Genomic DNA, 19,793 nt, shown 5'->3' on the forward strand with positions numbered 1-19,793 from the left:
TGGAGACCCCAAGGTGAACTGAAAGCCAGTCATTTCTCTGACATGTGACCAGCTTGTTGAGAAGACACAATTACCTGAGAGAGGACTGTAATTGTTCTCTCAAGATTATGCTCTGAGAGGTGGAGGGAGGGTGGCGGGCCTAAATCGAAATGTGACATTGCAGTTGCATCATATTGGGCTACATCCATACTGTGTTTTTCATTTTAAAACAAATTTTAAACCTCCATATACACAGGTGTTTTAACACCATTTCAGAGAGAATCCCCATCCACACTAACTTTCTCCATAAACCTATGAGAGGTGAATCACACACACACACACACACACACACACACACATAAAGAGCAGGTTGTCTTCAAACACACTTTAATCAGCTATAATTTTATAAGTCATACTTTGTGGGTATAATGTGGCACCACAGTGAGCTTGTGGAACATTCATGACAAACTTTATCACCATCTGCTGGCCACATAACATCACAGCATAAAATAATTCAGCCAAAAATGATGAAATCAAACTTAATAAGCATGCATGTACCTTAAATACGACCATCAGAAACACAAACACAGATTTGACATTTACTGATAGCGTTCTTAAGAGCGGATGCATCAAGATGACCTCTGTTTGTCTCCACTAAAATGTAAAGTATGTTGATGACTATCCTGTGTGCCTGTCTGCCCTCGAGTGTCAGATAATTGACAAATCAAAATGTGTGCACCTGCCTGAATGCTATGGTGGCACCTAAGGCTGGCACCATATCAGACTTTTAGTATGCAATTATTGTGGACAAAAGGTTCACGCTAACAATATAATCACAATATCTACAGCACATTTGGAAACAACAACAATAATGATAATACTAACAATGTTAATAATAATGCCATCAGTCAAATTCATCTTTACTTGTCCCTCTTTTTGGCAAATAAACCAAACTCAAAATATGAGTGTAGGGTGGTGGAGAGAGAGTCTGTAACCATAACTGCAAAAATTATACAAAAAGAGCATTTACACTTAATAGATAGTGACCAGGCAACGAGATGGGAGACAAAGCCAGAGCAAAGAGAAATAGAATTCATATATCAATATTACATTTTTAAATGTAACAAGTATCTCCAGTACAGGTAAACCGCGCCCTCCTGGCATCATGTCTGGCTATCAAAATAAAGCATGTGATAAAGTATGATAAAAATGTTGCTTTGGCCGCACAGAATCTGATGAGTCACAGTTTACTGTGTAACACATATTATATAGCCTTTTCTCTAATAAGATAGCGCGTCATAATTGTGGAACACAGAAGTCACAATCATGAGTGAGTTAAGATACACATAATAACTTGTCCAGACTGACACACAAAGAAAAGTATTGTTTAAAAACAGTATTGTTGCACTCTATGTCCAGCATGTGTCTTGTTTCTCACTCAGCTTCATACTGAGCCTCCTGAAGTACTGACTCCCTCTGCTGGTGATTTGTCCTGTACTCTGCACAGCTGTGGGGCTGAAGTGGAGCCACCTGGAGGAACAAAGTGGAAATAAGCTCACAGTAACTGAGAAACATCAGAGCAGATGGGCTGGGAACAGGAGGCATTACTGAGACATGACAGCTTAATAGTTTGAGTGATGATCTTCTGACCTCTCTTCCCAACTGAGCCTGGTACTGGGCACAACTCAGGGTCCTGCTGTCCTGGTCCTGGTTTTGGGTCTTGGTCCAGTTTTTTCTGCAGAGATAAAATTGTGCTCATCACATTTTGCTGCTTGGGCAGAAGCTCCAAGAGTTATTAAATGACCCTGAGGGTAGCCTTTTGTGTTGTGTCTTGGTGCAGAAGTGGTCAGTGGTTAGGTTTAGGCAACAAAACTAGGCTATAGTTCAGAAAAGATTGTGGATGTTGTTACAAAACACCCAGCTTTGAGAGGCACACATGATGCAGCTGAGGTTTGTTGGTCTCGAATAGTCTTGAGTCAGAGCCCAGGTCAGAGTCACTAATAATAATAATAATAATAATAATAATAGTAAACTTTATTTATTTAGCACCTTTCAAGAGCATAAAAGTCACAAAGTGCTTTCCAAAGGCAATAAAGCAAAAAATATACATATAGATATAAAACACAGTAAAGGGAGAAATAGACAGAACATATATAAATAAAAAAAAATCAAACAAAGGCAAGTCTAAACAAATGGGTCTTAAGCTGCTTTTTGAAGGTGTCCACAGTGTCCACAGATCTTAAATTCAGTGGGAGAGAGTTCCAAAGTTTAGGTGCCACAACCTCAAAAGCGCAGTCTCCTGGTTTTCAGCCTAGAACGAGCAACTACCAGCAGGCCCTGATCTGAGGACCTCAGAGACCTGCTGGTGACATAAGGCTGCAGTAGATCTCTAATGTAGGCCAGTGCCTGACCATGCAGAGCACTATATGTGACCACAAGAACTTTAAATTGGATCCTAAATTTGATGGGGAGCCAGTGGAGAGCAATTAAAATTGGAGTCACATGAGACCTTTTGGGGTACCTGGTCAACAGTCTGGCAGCAGCGTTTTGGATTATTTGTAGGCGATCCAGAGACGATTTGCTGAGGCAGGTAAAAAGAGAGTTGCAATAATCCAGACGTGATGAAACAAACGCATGGATCAACATTTCCATCTCTGCTTGAGATGGAAATGTTGATCCATGCGTTTGTTTTCCTCAACTGAGTAAGACCAGAATGTTCCAGTTGTTTCAGGCACATTAGAAACAGATGATACTCAGTTTGGTACTTAATACTTTACATAGCTGAAGATACCGATAAAAATTCTACATTTTAATTTAAAATCATGCATTTAAAACCCCTGTTAAGTGAAAGAACAGAGGTATCAGCTAAATGTCTGCCGTGAACCGGGTCTCTATGCTGCACTTTGGTTACAGGGCAACAGCAAATGGGGGAGGGTGGAGGAAGTTGTGGTCAGCAAAGATGAAGAAAAAGGCACAATAACTTGTTTATACGGGCGGCACGGTGGTGTGGTGGTTAGCACTCTTGCCTCACAGCAAGAGGGTTGCCGGTTCGATCCCGGGCGTGGGAGCCCTTCTGTGTGGAGTTTGCATGTTCTCCCCGTGTCAGCGTGGGTTCTCTCCGGGCACTCCGGCTTCCTCCCACAGTCCAAAGACATGCAGATTGGGGACTAGGTTAATTGGTGACTCTAAATTGTCCGTAGGTGTGAATGTGAGCGTGAATGGTTGTTTGTCTCTATGTGTCAGCCCTGCAATAGTCTGGCGACCTGTCCAGGGTGTACCCTGCCTCTCGCCCGATGTAGCTGGGATAGGCTCCAGCCCCCCCGCGACCCTCAAGAGGATGAAGCGGTTAGAAGATGAATGAATATACAAGATATCACTTTTGTAATTACAATCGGCCACACTTTTCACACAACACTGTTCTTCATCCCTCACATCCAGGTCTTCTCCATCTTACTCTTTTCTCTCTCTCATTTCCTGATGTCTTTTCTTTGCGAGTTTGTCGCCCTCTGTCTCTTCTTCCAGGCTCTTCCGCCTCTTACTCTGCTCTCCTTTTTCCACTCTCCTCATCTCTACCTCCTGCCCAGTGTTCAGTATGTGTCACTAGAAGGCTGCAGATATCTGCACTTCTATAGTTTCTTTTCATTTTCTTGAAGGCCAATCCAGCTGCACTGACCTACAGTTAAAGGATCTCTTTGCTTTGTAAAATCTGTGTTTGTACGTGCAGACTCAGATGAACAGATGAAGGAAGGCCACTCTTCAACATATTCCTTTGCTTAATAATGAACTGTCAGGTTCAACATTCTTTAAATGTTCCTGATTCAAATGTATGATACACAGAGAAAAGTTTTACATGAAATAATCTGACATGTAGTGATAAAATCTGTCATTATAACATGACAAAGTCCTTGTTACAGTATAGCTTGTAAAGTATGTTGTTAAAAGATGAAAATTAGGCCACAATTGACCCTTTTCACGGCAGACATTTTGAAATATTGAAGCAGGAAAAAGCACAGATGGGATTGACAACATTAATGATGGCTGCGTTCCATTTAGGTGAGCCAGATCCAGAGCCTGGGGGTATTGAACGTACTCACTCACTGACATTGTGTTTTGGGACACTTAATAAAATAGAGCTGTGGTTAATGTTAGTTACAGCTGTGCTTTTCCTTCTTCGACAAGTCAAAATGTCTGCCGTGAAACAGGTCTCTGTGCTGCAGTTATCTATCGACACCATCTAAAATTCACATGATACAATGGAAACAGTTGTTTTACTAAAAATAGGTTTAACAATAACATACTGCATTAAATATATTTAGTGAATATATTAAATACATTAATATCTGACAATGCTAGTAGCTCACACTTTGGTTATAGGACAACAGCAAATGGGGGAAGAAGGAAGAAGTCACAGTCGGCAAAGATGAATAAAAAGGCACGTTAGTTTGCTTAAACTGTTTCCATATAAGGCACCTACAAGATATCACTTCTGTAATGACAATTGGCCTCATTTTTCACACAACATTAATTAAAAACTATGACTCACCTGCTGAGGCAAACAGCTGGAGTGAGGAGACATAGAAGCGATCCAATTACAGCTGTCAGTGTGTATAGAACAAACCACGATGGACTGGTTCCTGCACAAAATCAGATGTGAATTCATTTCAGTAGCATGAAGTTTGAGCTTTGAAATGCTCTGTGTCTGGTGGAGAAATGATGAATCCTGTTTTGTGCTCTACCTACCTTCAGGTTTCTCAGACACTGTTAGATTCCACTCAATAGCCCGTTGGCCAGTTGTGTCAGTTAAATTACATCTATAGAGTCCTGCATCATCATGTTGAACGTTAGAAATATTCAGCTTTGAAGGTAAGTTTACATCTATTATATAGTGAGAGGTGAAATTGGAAAAATTCTGATTGAGTAAGACTGAATGAGCAAAAACAGATCTGCCTTTGGTCCAGTTGATTTGAGTTACATTTGCCATGGATATGTTGCAAGTGAGAATGATGGAGTCTCCCCTGGGCACCAGGATATTCCTCTGGTCAAATGGAAGAATCTGTGGGAGAATGTCTGATATCAAAGGAAACAATTGATTAATTAAAATGCAATCATTAATTTAAATTAAAGCATGACTCAACACAACCACAAACAGAAATCTCCACTGTACCTGCAAAGACTTGACACACAACTAAAAGCTGAATCAAGAACAGAGCTGCTCCGGTTAAGCTGATCATGATGCCTGTCAGATAAAATGCAGACTGGAGCTTTACCATTCGCTTTGAAATATATTTGTGGAGGACGCACAGAGAGCAGGAAGTGGTTAAAAGAACCACATATGTTTCCTTACATTTATGAAATATTCCATCTCTCTCTTGCAGCATTAATCTTGTGAATCTGTAGTAAAAGAGCAGAGAACGCACTCACTCATGTCCTTCACTGGAATAAAAACAAAACTGCACTTGACTGTAGTCTCTGAAATATCATTTATTTTCAATGAAAAGAGCTCCTGTAATTCCCACACAGAACACTAGAGGGCACTGACCTCCACTTAAAGCCTGTTGAGTTCACTTGATTGCAATTACAGGAAACATTGTTAGCAGCTTTTCTTACTGAGCTCAGAATGCAGGAAAGACATAAAAATACCAGCACAGCACACTTATAATAAAGCTATCATATACATGAAGACATATCAAAACACACAGAGTACCATAAATACACAAGTAAAAACAAATCCCTTAAAGTGACAGCACTGGTTTTAATGTATCAACAGTAGGTAAGCTACAGGCATCAGGGACCCAGCTGTCCTCTCTGCGGTTGCCTTCCTCTGATGCACCTGGTTTGTCCATCGGTCTCTTATCATCTCATCAGAGATTATAGATGGAATTGAGCCTCTCCATGTACTGACTCCTGTGCTTGTTTGCTCTACTGTCTGCACCACCCCGCGGGTGACGGAGGGCCACCTACGGAGACAGAAAGTGAAAATTAAAGTTCAGCGCTGTCTCCGAGAAAGACAAAAACAGGAGAGAAATGTTAGAGAGTCAAAGATGACAAAGTTCCTCTGACCTCTGTTTCAGACTGAAGATGAAACTGCTCCTGGGCCGGGCTCTGGTCTGAAGTCCTGGCCCTGAGCTTTCTGTAAGGGCGAAGTCATGAAGAGTGTAAGAGACTGATCCAGACATCAGACATTGGAGAATAAACCCAAAATAAATTATTTGAAAGTTAAACCAATAAAAAAGATACACTGTAATTCTTCAAATGACAACATACTACAATTTCTTCACAGAACAGCAGAGCCTTTAGATTAGTACAAGTGTCGATACCACAACGCTGACATACTCCATTGCAGTAGTAGTATTAGTACTAGCCCTGCATTGGGATTCATAAGTTAAAGCACATTAGTATTATCAGCAAGATGCACTTAAAGTGTCAAAAGTAACGGTATAACCACATCGCCGAAATAAATGTTTGCATTGTACGTTTCTGCAAACCACAGAGCGGTTATATTTGTGTTTTATCATGTTGCAGATACATGGGAACTTTATGTCTCTTTACATTTCAACAACGCTGTGGTTAACATGTGGTTATGTTTCGGCACAAAACTACTTGGTTATAGTTAGAAAAAGATCATGTTTTGTCTTGAAATTCTTTTTTGGTGGCACAATCCTGGCCTGAAATGCAGCAACGTCTCTGTAAAGAACAATTACTTCTCACGGAAACACAGTGATGTCTTTAAAGAAAAGTCACTGTGCTTTACTTTTAAGAGAAATTTAAAATCAAGCATATATGATGCAATGCCAAAACACACACATTCACATTAACACTGTTTATTAGCCTGAGAAAACAGGAAGGTCTTGTGGTTAGCTGGAAATGGGCAGGCCCACAGTAACTAAAATTAACTTAAGCAGTTCTTGATCTTATTCTGGGTGCTACCAAGAAGCCACAGTCGGAACACTTGAGATGTGTGATTGGGGGTGTAGTCAGTGAGCAGGTCTGAAATATACTGGTGAGCTGAGGGATTTTAAAGTGTTAAATGGGAACTCATCGAGTGATTCAGGTGTTGCCGTAATGTGATGATATTTTCTTGTACTGGTAAAAACTGCGACGGCTGAATTCTGTGTGAGTTGAAGTCGTCTCATTGAGTGATATGATAGAGCTAATCCAAAGAAAAGAGCATTGCAGTCATCTAAGTTGTTCTAAACAAAGACAATGTGATATGATATTAAACTGCACAAAATACAAAGAGGTTATTATCACATGTGTCACTGCATCATATCATCTTGTGCTCATACTGAGTGTTAAATTATGTGTGGAGACTGCTTAGTCAGTCTTCCTTTTATGCAACACAAAGATCACAGAAAAGCAGAAGTTATGTTTCTGATTGACTCCTGTAAACCAGGGGTCTTTGACATTTTACCATAGCTGACACAGAGACGGAGCAGGGACCCCCTCCTACATATACTGTATAAAATTAAGTTGCACTTGAGACAATACTCTGATTATATTTCAGGTCTTCTCCCGTTTGCTCTTGCCTGCAGCAGCTAAGTTAGCAGCATGGCCAGGTGCATTAGCCTCAACCTCTGCACTTGTGAGGTTCCTGAGGTAGGCGGTGTGTCAGAGTCTCTTGCTCGAAAAGTTACACAGTGATCCACTGTGGCTCACAAGAATTTTGTACACTTAGAATGATAATACAGCTAATGTGTTACAACAGCACCTAACTGCTAGCTAACTAGTTAGCCTAGCTGTGCAGCACAGAAATTTAGCATTAGGTGATTGCACAAAGACTTTTTTCAAGGATAAGTCAATTGAGGCTTCATTTTAATGTGTATTACCAGACATGTTTTAATTTTTGGAGGAAAAAACCTTTAACTGCAGTAATTTTGCATCCCATAATAATGACAACTATAGGGTTACATTAACTAGCATTTGTGTTTACTAATGACAATAATGCTTTCACTGGGAGAACTTACAGTTAGCTGGCTGGGGCCCATTGCATTAGCTGTTAATTTACTTTAAAGTTACTCTGTTTGCATGACTTTTCATCCATACATACCCCGTGCATGAAGCTACACTATAGATAACTGCACCAAAGCCTCTGCATGTAACGCTGCATTTTAAGCTCTGTGGCAACCACAACCAGGATTTTATGTCATGAATGCCACAGCCACCAGTACTAAAAACAAGGTATCCAGTATGTATTAGGTCTTTAGAATTTTTTCTTCTTGTTTGTTCATATTTTAGGTTAAAATGAAAACTTAAATTTCCCTTTCTTAGGGTCTAAATGTTATTTCAAATCTTTCCACATGGCCATAAATAAAAATGACGGTGGAGAAATACTGATGATCACAGCGCTGGGTCTCAAACCTCAAACTTTAGCATTGGTCAAAATGTATCCATAGCACAAAATTCAAAAAGTGTCAGGTATCAAAAGTCGGTATTTAATGCTCTGATTTTTAGGTTGTTGATTAATCCTTTGATGAGATATTTCCGGATTAATTCCAGAAAGTGCTCCTAATTTTGGAGTGTATCTTATGTCGGGAAAGCATTGAGCAGTTTGATATATTTTATTACATGAAAAGAGATCAATGCTTATATTATATAAGTACGGCCACTTATAGACATGTATATATATGCTATTTTTTTGGCCAGAAACTATTCTGATTCAATTATATTAAGTTTAAATACATTTGAATCAGCCTGTAAAACATTTTACTTGTAACATTTTAATTATAGGACATAAACCTCTCCCTGGTTTCCCCCAATTCAAAGAAAGAACAGGAAGGACATGAGCTCAGTGTCCTCAGTGATCGCTACAACCTTGACCTCATTTGCTTGCCTACCACTTTGTGCACTTCCTTGCATCTTTGCTTTTCCACCGTGCACAAAAACACCTCGACCGAAGGTACCAGGCGTAAGCGTCACGTTTTTATTTGGCACCACAAAATAGTTAAAGTCAATTCACCTACATTACACATTTTAAGTCTACGTGATGCTGATGAAACGCAGATAAATTAAACTTTATTTGAACTCATCCAGAGATTCAGGGACCTTTTTTTTCTATTAATTGACAAAACAATCCAACCACAAAGTCCATTCAATAGCTGTTCTCAAGCTCAACTACTCAAAGCAGAGCTATGTAACAGCCGTTGGATGAGCCTTATGGTGAGACTGTATTATTAAGCGCCGTATCCAAGGTCAAGAAGGAACCAATGCGGTGAGGACCACAAAGAAAACTCCATTTACCTTTTTTTTTTTTTTAAATTTGAATGAAGTTCAAACTGCAGATATTTCAAAACCTGGATATATAAAACAAAGACTATAACTAATGAAAGATACCAGCAGGGGTGAGACACAAATTATTATTAGTTTGTAATTTGATTTTACTCTCATATCAACATTTGTTCCCAGGACAGGCAACTGGCCCGTAACAGCAGAGTGAAATTAATTTGTACAAACTTACAAATCTGAAATCTAAAAGGTGTAACTCACCTGTAGAGGCAGACAGCTGAAGTGAAGACACAGAGAAGCAATCCAATTACAGCTGTCAGTATGTATGGAAAATACCACGGTAGACTGTTTTGTCCTGCACAAAATCAGATGTGAATTAATTTAGGTAGCATGAAGTTTGAGCTTTGAAATGCTCTGTGTCTGGTGGAGAAATGATGAGTCCTGTTTTGTGCTCTACCTACCTTCAGGTTTCTCAGACACTGTTAAATTCCACTCAATAGTCCGTTGGCCAATTCCGTTAGTTATATGACATCTATAGAGTCCTGCATCATCATGCTGAACGTTAGGAATATTCAGCTTTGAAGGTAAGTTCACGTCTATTATATAGTGAGAGGTGAAATTGGAAGAAGTCTGATTGAGTAAGACTGAATGAGCAAAAACAGATCTGCCTTTGGTCCAGTTGATTTGAGTTACATTAGCATTGGATATGTTGCAAGTGAGAATGATGGAGTCTCCCCTGGGCACCAGGATATTCCTCTGGTCAAATGGAAGAATCTCTGATATTAAAGGAAACAATTAATTAATATGTCATAAGTAGCATGAAGTTTGAGCTTTGAAATGCTCTGTGTCTGGTGGAGAAATGATGAGTCCTGTTTTGTGCTCTACCTACCTTCAGGTTTCTCAGACACTGTTAGATTCCACTCAATAGTCCGTTGGCCTTTTATGTCAGTTAAATCACATCTATAGAGTCCTGCATCATCATGCTGAACGTTAGAAATATTCAACTTTGAAGGCAAGTTTACATCTATTATATAGTGAGAGGTGAAATTGGTAATAGTCTGATTGAGTAAGACTGAATGAGCAAAAACAGATCTGCCTTTGGTCCAGTTGATTTGCGTTACATTTGCCATGGATATGTTGCAAGTGAGGGTGATGGAGTCTCCCCTGGGCACCAGGATATTCCTCTGGTCAAATGAAGGAATCTGTGGGAGAATGTCTGACATTAAAGGAAACAATTGATTAATTAAAATGCATTAAGTAATTTAAATTAAAGCATGACTCAACACAACCACAAACAGAAATCTCCACTGTACCTGCAAAGACTTGACACACAACTAAAAGCTGAATCAAGAACAGAGCTGCTCCGGTTAAGCTGATCATGATGCCTGTCAGATAAAATACAGACTGGAACTTTACCATTCGCTTTGAAATATATTTGTGGAGGACGCACAGAGAGCAGGAAGTGGTTAGCTGATGTTTGGCTGTTCAACACTGAGGTGAGTATCGTACCTTATGTTCAACGTAAAATCAAGTCACGTGAGAGTCCAACATACAATGATTTAATTTACAATAAAAACTTGTGAATCTAACTTCTTGAAGATAAACTGTAAGAATGATTTCATCAGTAATAATTAGGATGCACAGAATGTACATGTTCAACTGCAGGAAAACCACCTCTGCATAATGCTGAACCCACTTTAGCCATATACTGTGACCCTGCTGCTGAGCACACATTCAGACCATGTTGAATACATTTTACTGGGTCCTGTTGCTCAGGATTAAATATGCATTTCCACAGAGGAGTCAACAGCTTCTGCTTTGGAAAATTTTTGATGTCGCGACACTTTAATACTATTAAAAGAACCACATATGTTTCCTTACATATATGAGATATTCCATCTCTCTCTTGCAGCATTAATCTTGTGAATCTGTAGTAAAAGAGCAGAGAACACACTCACTCATGTCCTCCACTGGAATAAAAACAAAACTGCACTTGACTGTAGTCTCTGAAATATCATTTATTTTCAATGAAAAGAGCTCCTGTAATTCCCACACAGAACACTAGAGGGCACTGACCTCCACTTAAAGCCTGTTGAGTTCACTTGATTGCAATTACAGGAAACATTGTTAGCAGCTTTTCTTACTGAGCTCAGAATGCAGGAAAGACATAAAAATACCAGCACAGCACACTTATAATAAAGCTATCATATGCATGAGGACATATCAAAACACACAGAGTACCATAAATACACAAGTAAAAACAAATCCCTTAAAGTGACAGCACTGGTTTTAATGTATCAACAGTAGGTAAGCTACAGGCATCAGGGACCCAGCTGTCCTCTCTGCGGTTGCCTTCCTCTGATGCACCTGGTTTGTCCATCGGTCTCTTATCATCTCCTCAGAGATTATAGATGGAATTGAGCCTCTCCATGTACTGACTCCTGTGCTTGTTTGCTCTACTGTCTACACCACCCCGTGGGTGACGGAGGGCCACCTACGGAGACAGAAAGTGAAAATTAAAGTTCAGCGTTGTCTCCGGGAAAGACAAAAACAGGAGAGAAATGTTAGAGAGTCAAAGATGACAAAGTTCCTCTGACCTCTGTTTCAGACTGAAGATGAAACTGCTCCTGGGCCGGGCTCTGGTCTGAAGTCCTGGCCCTGAGCTTTCTGTAAGGGTGAAGTCATGAAGAGTGTAAGAGACTGATCCAGACATCAGACATTGGAGAATAAACCCAAAATAAATTATTTGAAAGTTAAACCAATAAAAAAGATACACTGTAATTCTTCAAATGACAACATACTACAATTTCTTCACAGAACAGCAGAGCCTTTAGATTAGTACAAGTGTCAATACCACAATGCTGAAATACTCCATTGCAGTAGTAGTATTAGTACTAGCCCTGCATTGGGATTCATAAGTTAAAGCACATTAGTATTATCAGCAAGATGCACTTAAAGTGTCAAAAGTAACGGTATAACCACATCGCCGAAATAAATGTTTGCATTGTACGTTTCTGCAAACCACAGAGCGGTTATATTTGTGTTTTATCATGTTGCAGATACATGGGAACTTTATGTCTCTTTACATTTCAACAACGCTGTGGTTAACATGTGGTTATGTTTCGGCACAAAACTACTTGGTTATAGTTAGAAAAAGATCATGTTTTGTCTTGAAATTCTTTTTTGGTGGCACAATCCTGGCCTGAAATGCAGCAATGTCTCTGTAAAGAGCAATTGCGTCTCACGGAAACACAGTGATGTCTTTAAAGAAAAGTCACTGTGCTTTACTTTTAAGAGAAATTTAAAATCAAGCATATATGACGCAATGCCAAAACACACACATTCACATTAACACTGTTTATTAGCCTGAGAAAACAGGAAGGTCTTGTGGTTAGCTGGAAATGGGCAGGCCCACAGTAACTAAAATTAACTTAAGCAGTTCTTGATCTTATTCTGTGCTACCAAGAAGCCACAGTCGGAACACTTGAGATGTGTGATTGGGGGTGTAGTCAGTGAGCAGGTCTGAAATATACTGGTGAGCTGAGGGATTTTAAAGTGTTAAATGGGAACTCATCGAGTGATTCAGGTGTTGCCGTAATGTGATGATATTTTCTTGTACTGGTAAAAACTGCGACAGCTGAATTCTGTGTGAGTTCAAGTCGTCTCATTGAGTGATATGATAGAGCTAATCCAAAGAAAAGAGCATTGCAGTAATCTAAGTTGTTCTAAACAAAGACAATGTGATATGATATTCAACTGCACAAAACACAAAGAGGCTATTATCGCATGTGTCACTGCATCATATCATCCTGTGCTCATACTGAGTGTTAAATTATGTGTGGAGACTGCTTAGTCAGTCTTCCTTTTATGCAACACAAAGATCACAGAAAAGCAGAAGTAATTTTTCTAACTGACTCCTGTAAACCAGGGGTCTTTGACATTTTACCATAGCTGACACAGAGACGGAGCAGGGACCCCCTCCTACATATACTGTATAAAATTAAGTTGCACTTGAGACAATTTTCTGATTATATTTCAGGTCTTCTCCCATTTGCTCTTGCCTGCAGCAGCTAAGTTAGCAGCATGGCCAGGTGCATTAGCCTCAACCTCTGCACTTGTGAGGTTTCTGAGGTAGGCGGGGTGTCAGAGTCTCTTGCTCGAAAAGTTACACAGTGATCCACTGTGGCTCACAAGAATTTTGTATACTCAGAATGATAATACAGCTAATGTGTTACAACAGCACCTAACTGCTAGCTAACTAGTTAGCCTAGCTGTGCAGCACAGAAATTTAGCATTAGGGGATTGCACAAAGACTTTTTTAAAGGATAAGTCAATTGAGGATTCATTTTAATGTGTATTACCAGACATGTTTTAATTTTTGGAGAAAAAAAAAAAACTTTATTGCGGTAATTTTGCGTCCCATAGTAATGACAACTATAGGGTTACATTAACTAGCATTTGTGTTTACTAATGACAATAATGCTTTCACTGGGAGAACTTACAGTTAGCTGGCTGTGGCCCATTGCATCATCTGTTAATTCTTTAAAGTTACTCTGTTTGCATGACTTTTCATCCATACATACCCCGTGCATGAAGCTACACTATAGATAACTGCACCAAAGCCTCTGCATGTAACGTTGCATTTTAAGCTCTGTGGCAACCACAACCACAGCCAGGATTTTATGTCATGAATGCCACAGCCACCAGTACTAAAAACAAGGTATCCAGTATGTATTAAGTCTTTCGGTTTTTTTCTTCTTGTTTGTTCATATTTTAGGTTAAAATATGTTGCGTGAAAACTTAAATTTCCCTTTATTAGGGTCTAAATGTTATTTCAAATCTTTCCACATGGCCATAAATAAAAATGACGGTGGAGAAATACTGATGATCACAGCGCTGGGTATCAAACCTCAAACTTTAGCACTGGTCAAAATGTATCCATAGCACAAAAGTCAAAAAGTGTCAGGTATCAGAAGTCGGTATTTAATGCTCTGATTTTCAGGTTTTTGTCTAATCCTTTGATGAGATATTTCCTGATTTATTCCACAAAGTGCTCCTAATTTTGGAGTGTATCTTATGTAGGGAAAGCATTGAGCAGTTTGATATATTTTATTACAATAAAAGAGGTCAATGCTTATATTCCCTAAAGTACGGCCACTTATAGACATGTATATTGATACTCTTTTTTTGTCCAGAAACTATTCTGATTCAAGTATATAAAGTTTAAATACATTTGAATCAGCCTGTAAAACATTTAACTTGTAACATTTTAATTATAGGACATAAACCTCTCCCTGGTTCCCCCCAAATTTAAAGAAAGAACAGGAAGGACATGAGCTCAGTGTCCTCAGCGATAAGTACGACCTTGACCTCATGTTGCTTGTCTACCACTTTGTGCACTTCCTTGCATCTTTGCTTTTTCCACTGTGCACAAAAACACCTCGACCGAAGGTACCAGGCGTAAGCGTCACGTTTTTATTTGGCACCACAAAATAGTGGAAGTCATTTCACCTACGTTACACATTTTAAGTCTACGTGATGCTGATGAAACGCAGATAAACAAAACTATATTTGAACTCATCCAGAGATTCAGGGACCTTTTTTTCTATTAATTGACAAAACAATCCAATCACAAAGTCCATTCAATAGCTGTTCTCAAGCTCAACTACTCAAAGCAGAGCTATGTAACAGCCGTTGGATGAGCCTTATGGTGAGACTGTATTATTAAGCGCCGTATCCGAGGTCAAGAAGGAACCAATGCGGTGAGGACCACAAAGAAAACTCCATTTACCTTTTTTTTTTTAATTTGAATAAAGCTCAAACTGCAGATATTTCAAAACCTGGATATATAAAACAAAGACTAAATAATGAAAGATACCAGCAGGTGAGTCATAGATTATGTTTGTTAATGTAAAACTGTTCATATAAGGCAACTGGCAACTGAACTGTAACAGCAATGGTGAATTTGAGTTCACACAAATTAAGCTAAAAACTGTAACTCACCTGTAGAGGCAAACAGCTGAAGTGAAGTGAAGACACAAAGAAGCAATCCAATTACAGCTGTCAGTATGTATGGAAAATACCGCGCTAGACTGGTTCCTGCACAAAATCAGAAGTGAATTCATTTCAGTAGCATGAAGTTTGAGCTTTGAAATAAACTGTGTCTGGTGGAGAAATGATGAGTCCTGTTTTGTGCTCTACCTACCTTCAGGTTTCTCAGACACTGTTAGATTCCACTCAATAGCCCGTTGGCCAGTTGGCTCTGTCAGTTAAATTACATCTATAGAGTCCTGCATCATCATGCTGAACGTTAGAAATATTCAAGCTTTGAAGCAAGTTTACATCTATTATATCATGAGAGGTGAAATTGGTAATAGTCTGATTGAGTAAGACTGAATGAGCAAAAACAGATCTGCCTTTGGTCCAGTTGATTTGCGTTACATTTGCCATTGGATATGTTGCAAGTGAGAATGATGGAGTCTCCCTGGGCACCAGGATATTCCTCTGGACAAATGGAATCTGTGGGAGAATCTCTGATATTAAAGGAAACAATTGATTAATTAAAATAGCATTGCATTTAATTTAAATTAAATGCATGAGTCCTGATCAACACAACCAGGATAAAATACAGACTGCAAAGAATTGACACACCTTCACCTGAATCAAGAACAAGCAGGAAGCTGGTTAAGCTGATCATCATGCCTATGTTCAAAATACAGACTGGAACTTTACCTTCACCATTGAAATATTTGCTTGGAGGTGAACAGGTAATAGTCTGGATTGAGCTGATGTTTGAATGAGCTAGATCACTTGCTTTGTTTCATTTGATTTGCTGTGTTTTGACCAGATATGTTTAGTCAGTTCTCAAGTGATGATGGAGCCTTAGTCCTCACTTTTCTTTGATTCTACATGGTCAAAATAAAACCTGTGAAGAACTTCTGATTCAGATAAACTGTGAATGACAATTGATTAATTAAAATGCATTAAGTAATGTATAAATTAGGAAGCATGGACAACACAACCACCATGAAGTGAGAAACCCACTGTACCTGCAAAAGTTGAAATTGAATGAGAAAGTTGAATAGGCAGACTGCTGGGACAAGGACAGATGATGCCTGTCGATAAATACAGACTCATGTTTTACTGAATGTAGCAAAAATGAGGACGACAGAGAGCAGAAGTGGAGCTGCTGGGAGAAAGAGATATTAACTATGTAATCAACATAAATCAAGTACCAGTACAGAGAACATACACAATGACTTTATTAATTTGTAAAGATAAAACTTGGCATCTAAGCTGTCTGAGGAGATAACAAGAATGATTTCACAGATAAAAATTATGCACAGAATGTGCATGTTCACACTCTGCATATCACCATTTGCACAGTGCTGAAGATTTAGCCAATACTGTGACCCTGCTGCTGAGCACACATTCAGACCTGTTGAATACATTATAGCCTGTTGCTCAGATTAAAATGTTTGACAGAGGAAACAGCTCTGCTTTGGAAAATTTTCTCTGATCTCACACAGTTTAATACAAAAGAACTCATATGTCCACATGTTATGAAATACTCCATCTCTGCACAGTATTAATCTTGAGTCTGTACTTAAAAGAGCAGAGAACACAATCATGTCCTTCACTGGATAAAAATAACTGCACTCTGAAGTCTCTTAGAAACATCAGATGAAAAGAGCTGCACGGAGTGTTACTGAGACATGACAGCTTAAGAGGTTGTTGATCTTCAATGGGCGTGGTACTGGGCACAACTCAGAGTCCTGCTGTCCTGGTCCTGGTTTTGGGCTTGGTCCAGCTTTTTCTGCAGAGATAAAGATTGTGACTCATTTTGCTGTAACTCTGTCCATAGAGTGTATTAAATGACTCTGTGGTTGTGTTGTCTCTATGGTCAGCCCTGGTTGGTCTGGTGAGGGTGTAGTTCAGAAAAGACTTCTAGGATAGGCTCAGTAGTTACCTCAGAGGAGAGCCTTGTGATGTCTCAAGAAAGAGTCTGGTAGTCAGACACAGAACACTCAAGTCACTGCTTAATAATTATAAGCCTGTTGAGTCACTTGATTAGCACCTCAGGTCAAAACATTCTTAGCAGTAGTATTTACTAGCACCTCAGAAATAAAGACAAAAGGCAATAAAGCAAAAACTTATAATAAACACAGGTAGAAATGAAGACATATATAAACACAAATAATAAATACAAAGTAAAAACAAACTAAACAAATGGGTCTTAGCTGCTTTTTGAATGTGTCCACAGATCTTAAATTCAGTAGGTCCAAAGTTTAGGTACAGGGACCTCAAAGCTGTCTCCTGCTCTCTGGTTGCCTTCAGCCTGATGCACCTGGTTTGACCAGCCGCCTGATCACATCATCAGAGATCTCTAGATGAATTGAGTAGATCTCTCCATGTACTGACTCCTGTGCAGAGCTCAGTACTGTCTGATGCACATGGTAGATGTAAAGGGAGCACGGAGACAGAAAATTGGAGTCAAATGAGGAAAGTCTCCAGCGTGTTTGGAAAGACAGAGAAAAGGAGAGCAATGAGAGAGTCAAAGATGATCAAGCGCATGGACCTCTGTTTCAGACTGAAGATGAAATTGCGTCTGTGGCTCTGGTCTGGAAGTCCTGGTTGTTTCTGTAAGGGTGAAGTAAAAGATGTAAGAGACTGATCCAGACATCTTTACATAGCTGAAGAATAAACCCAAATAAATTTATTTGAAAGTTAAAACCCAAGTAAAAGATACACTGTAATTCTTCAAAGACAGAATGCTACAATTCTCTTCACAGAACAGCAGAGCCTTTAGATTAGTAAGTGATCTAAAACCAATAACTTGTTGAATACCCTGAGTGTGTTAGTGCAGCCTCACTCTGGGATTCGATCCAGGCGTGGAAAGCCCTTCTGTGTTATGCAGCAAGAGCACTTAAAGTGTTCACGTAACTGGTATCTCTCCGGGCACTCAGCTTCCTCCACAGTCAGACATGTTTCATTGGTGACTCTAAATTGTCCAATGTGAGCGTGGAATGGTTGTGTTTTATCATGTGTCAGATACATGGGAATCCTGTACCTCTCTCTCAACAACGCTGTGGACATAGGCTCAGCCCCGCACAAAACATGAGCAGTTATAGATGAATGAAAGATCATGTTGTTACATATGAAATTCTGTTTTGGGTCAGCCTCCTTTTGCACAATGCAGCCACACGCTGTAAAGATAATTTGTTCTCATGGAAACCCAGTGACTTCTCCTTATCTGTCATTATCTCACTAGAAAAAAGTGTTGATCGCTAAAGCATATACAAGCTTTCACTTTTGTAATTACAATTGGCCAACTCACACAACCTGTGCTTCAGCTTGGTAGCTCCATATCTACATTAACACTCTTCATTTTAGCCTGATGCCCAGGAAGGTTTTGTCGCTTACTGAATGTGGCTCTTCTTCCAGGCCTTTCTTACATCTCTTCCTCCTATTCTGCTGTAAAGAAGGCTGCAGTCTGATAGACTTGAGATGTGTGATAAGGGAGTCTGTTTAAGTGACTTTCAGCATTTTAAAGTTACAATGTAATCATCGAAAAGTAATTCAGGTGTTACAGCAAGTGATGATATAATTTTCTTGTACTGGAAAACTCTGATCACATATTTGTGTGAGAAGTCCATCAGAGCTGATGATGCGAAGAGTTTAAGCCAAAGAAAAGAGCACTTGCATGTAATCTAAGCTTGTTCTGAAACAATAGACAGGATATGATATGTAAATGCACCAAAGTACTAAAAGAGGCTTTTATCGTATTAAGTCTGCATCGGTGAACATCTCTGTGCTGCATATTTTAGTGTTAAAAATTAATGATGTGGAAACTGCTTAGTCAGTTCCTTTTTATGCAACAACAAAGATCACAGAAGCAGAATATGATCACATGACTCTGATAAACCATTTTGCTACTACCATAGGACACAGACGAGCTGGGTCTCCTACATATACTGTCATAAAATTCTTTGCATGAGACAATCACAGTCTGATTATATTTCTGGCCTTCATTTTTTCCCTTTGTCTTACCTGCAGCAGCTGAAGTAGCAGACATGGCAATTACAGGTCACATTAGCTGATCTACTTTTGGATTACTGCACAAAATCAGATGTGAATTCATTTAAGTAGCATGAAGTTTGAGCTTTGAAATAAACTGTGTCTGGTGGAGAAATGATGAGTCCTGTTTTGTGCTCTACCTACCTTCAGGTTTCTCAGACACTGTTAGATTCCACTCAATAGCCCGTTGGCCAGTTCTGTCAGTTATATGACATCTATAGAGTCCTGCATCATCATGCTGAACGTTAGAAATATTCAGCTTTGAAGGTAAGTTTACATCTATTATATAGTGAGAGGTGAAATTGGAAAAATTCTGATTGAGTAAGACTGAATGAGCAAAAACAGATCTGCCTTTGGTCCAGTTGATTTGAGTTACATTAGCATTGGATATGTTGCAAGTGAGAATGATGGAGTCTCCCCTGGGCACCAGGATATTCCTCTGGACAAATGAAGGAATCTGAAGAATCTCTGATATTAAAGGAAACAATTGATTAATTAAAATACATTAAGTAATT

At 39.2% G+C, this 19,793-nt stretch overlaps 1 protein-coding gene across 12 annotated transcripts in view; it reads right to left on the reverse strand.

Annotated features, from left to right (window-relative positions):
* Positions 1–360: 360 nt before the first annotated feature.
* LOC125900032 (brother of CDO-like) overlaps positions 361–19,793 on the reverse strand; it is a 37,996-nt gene continuing 18,563 nt past the window's right edge. For 3 of the 12 annotated variants that reach the window (XM_049594782.1, XM_049594780.1, XM_049594777.1), the window contains exons 3-7: positions 9,663–9,977; positions 9,503–9,556; positions 4,523–4,562; positions 1,630–1,714; positions 361–1,509 (exon numbers count right to left, since the gene is read on the reverse strand). In XM_049594782.1, coding sequence (XP_049450739.1) covers positions 1,414–1,509; positions 1,630–1,714; positions 4,523–4,562; positions 9,503–9,556; positions 9,663–9,977 — 590 coding nt within the window. In that variant the 3' untranslated portion in view covers positions 361–1,413. Of the gene's footprint in view, positions 1,510–1,629; positions 1,715–4,522; positions 4,614–4,719; positions 5,047–5,143; positions 5,216–5,323; positions 5,937–6,039; positions 6,110–9,462; positions 9,557–9,662; positions 9,978–10,090; positions 10,418–10,514; positions 10,590–11,798; positions 11,869–19,793 lie in introns of those variants that run through there. The other 9 variants (XM_049594785.1, XM_049594784.1, XR_007450794.1 and 6 more) reach the window with 8 other exon arrangements.

The sequence above is a fragment of the Epinephelus fuscoguttatus genome, linkage group LG13, assembly GCF_011397635.1.
Source record: "Epinephelus fuscoguttatus linkage group LG13, E.fuscoguttatus.final_Chr_v1".
Lineage (NCBI taxonomy): Eukaryota > Metazoa > Chordata > Actinopteri > Perciformes > Serranidae > Epinephelus > Epinephelus fuscoguttatus.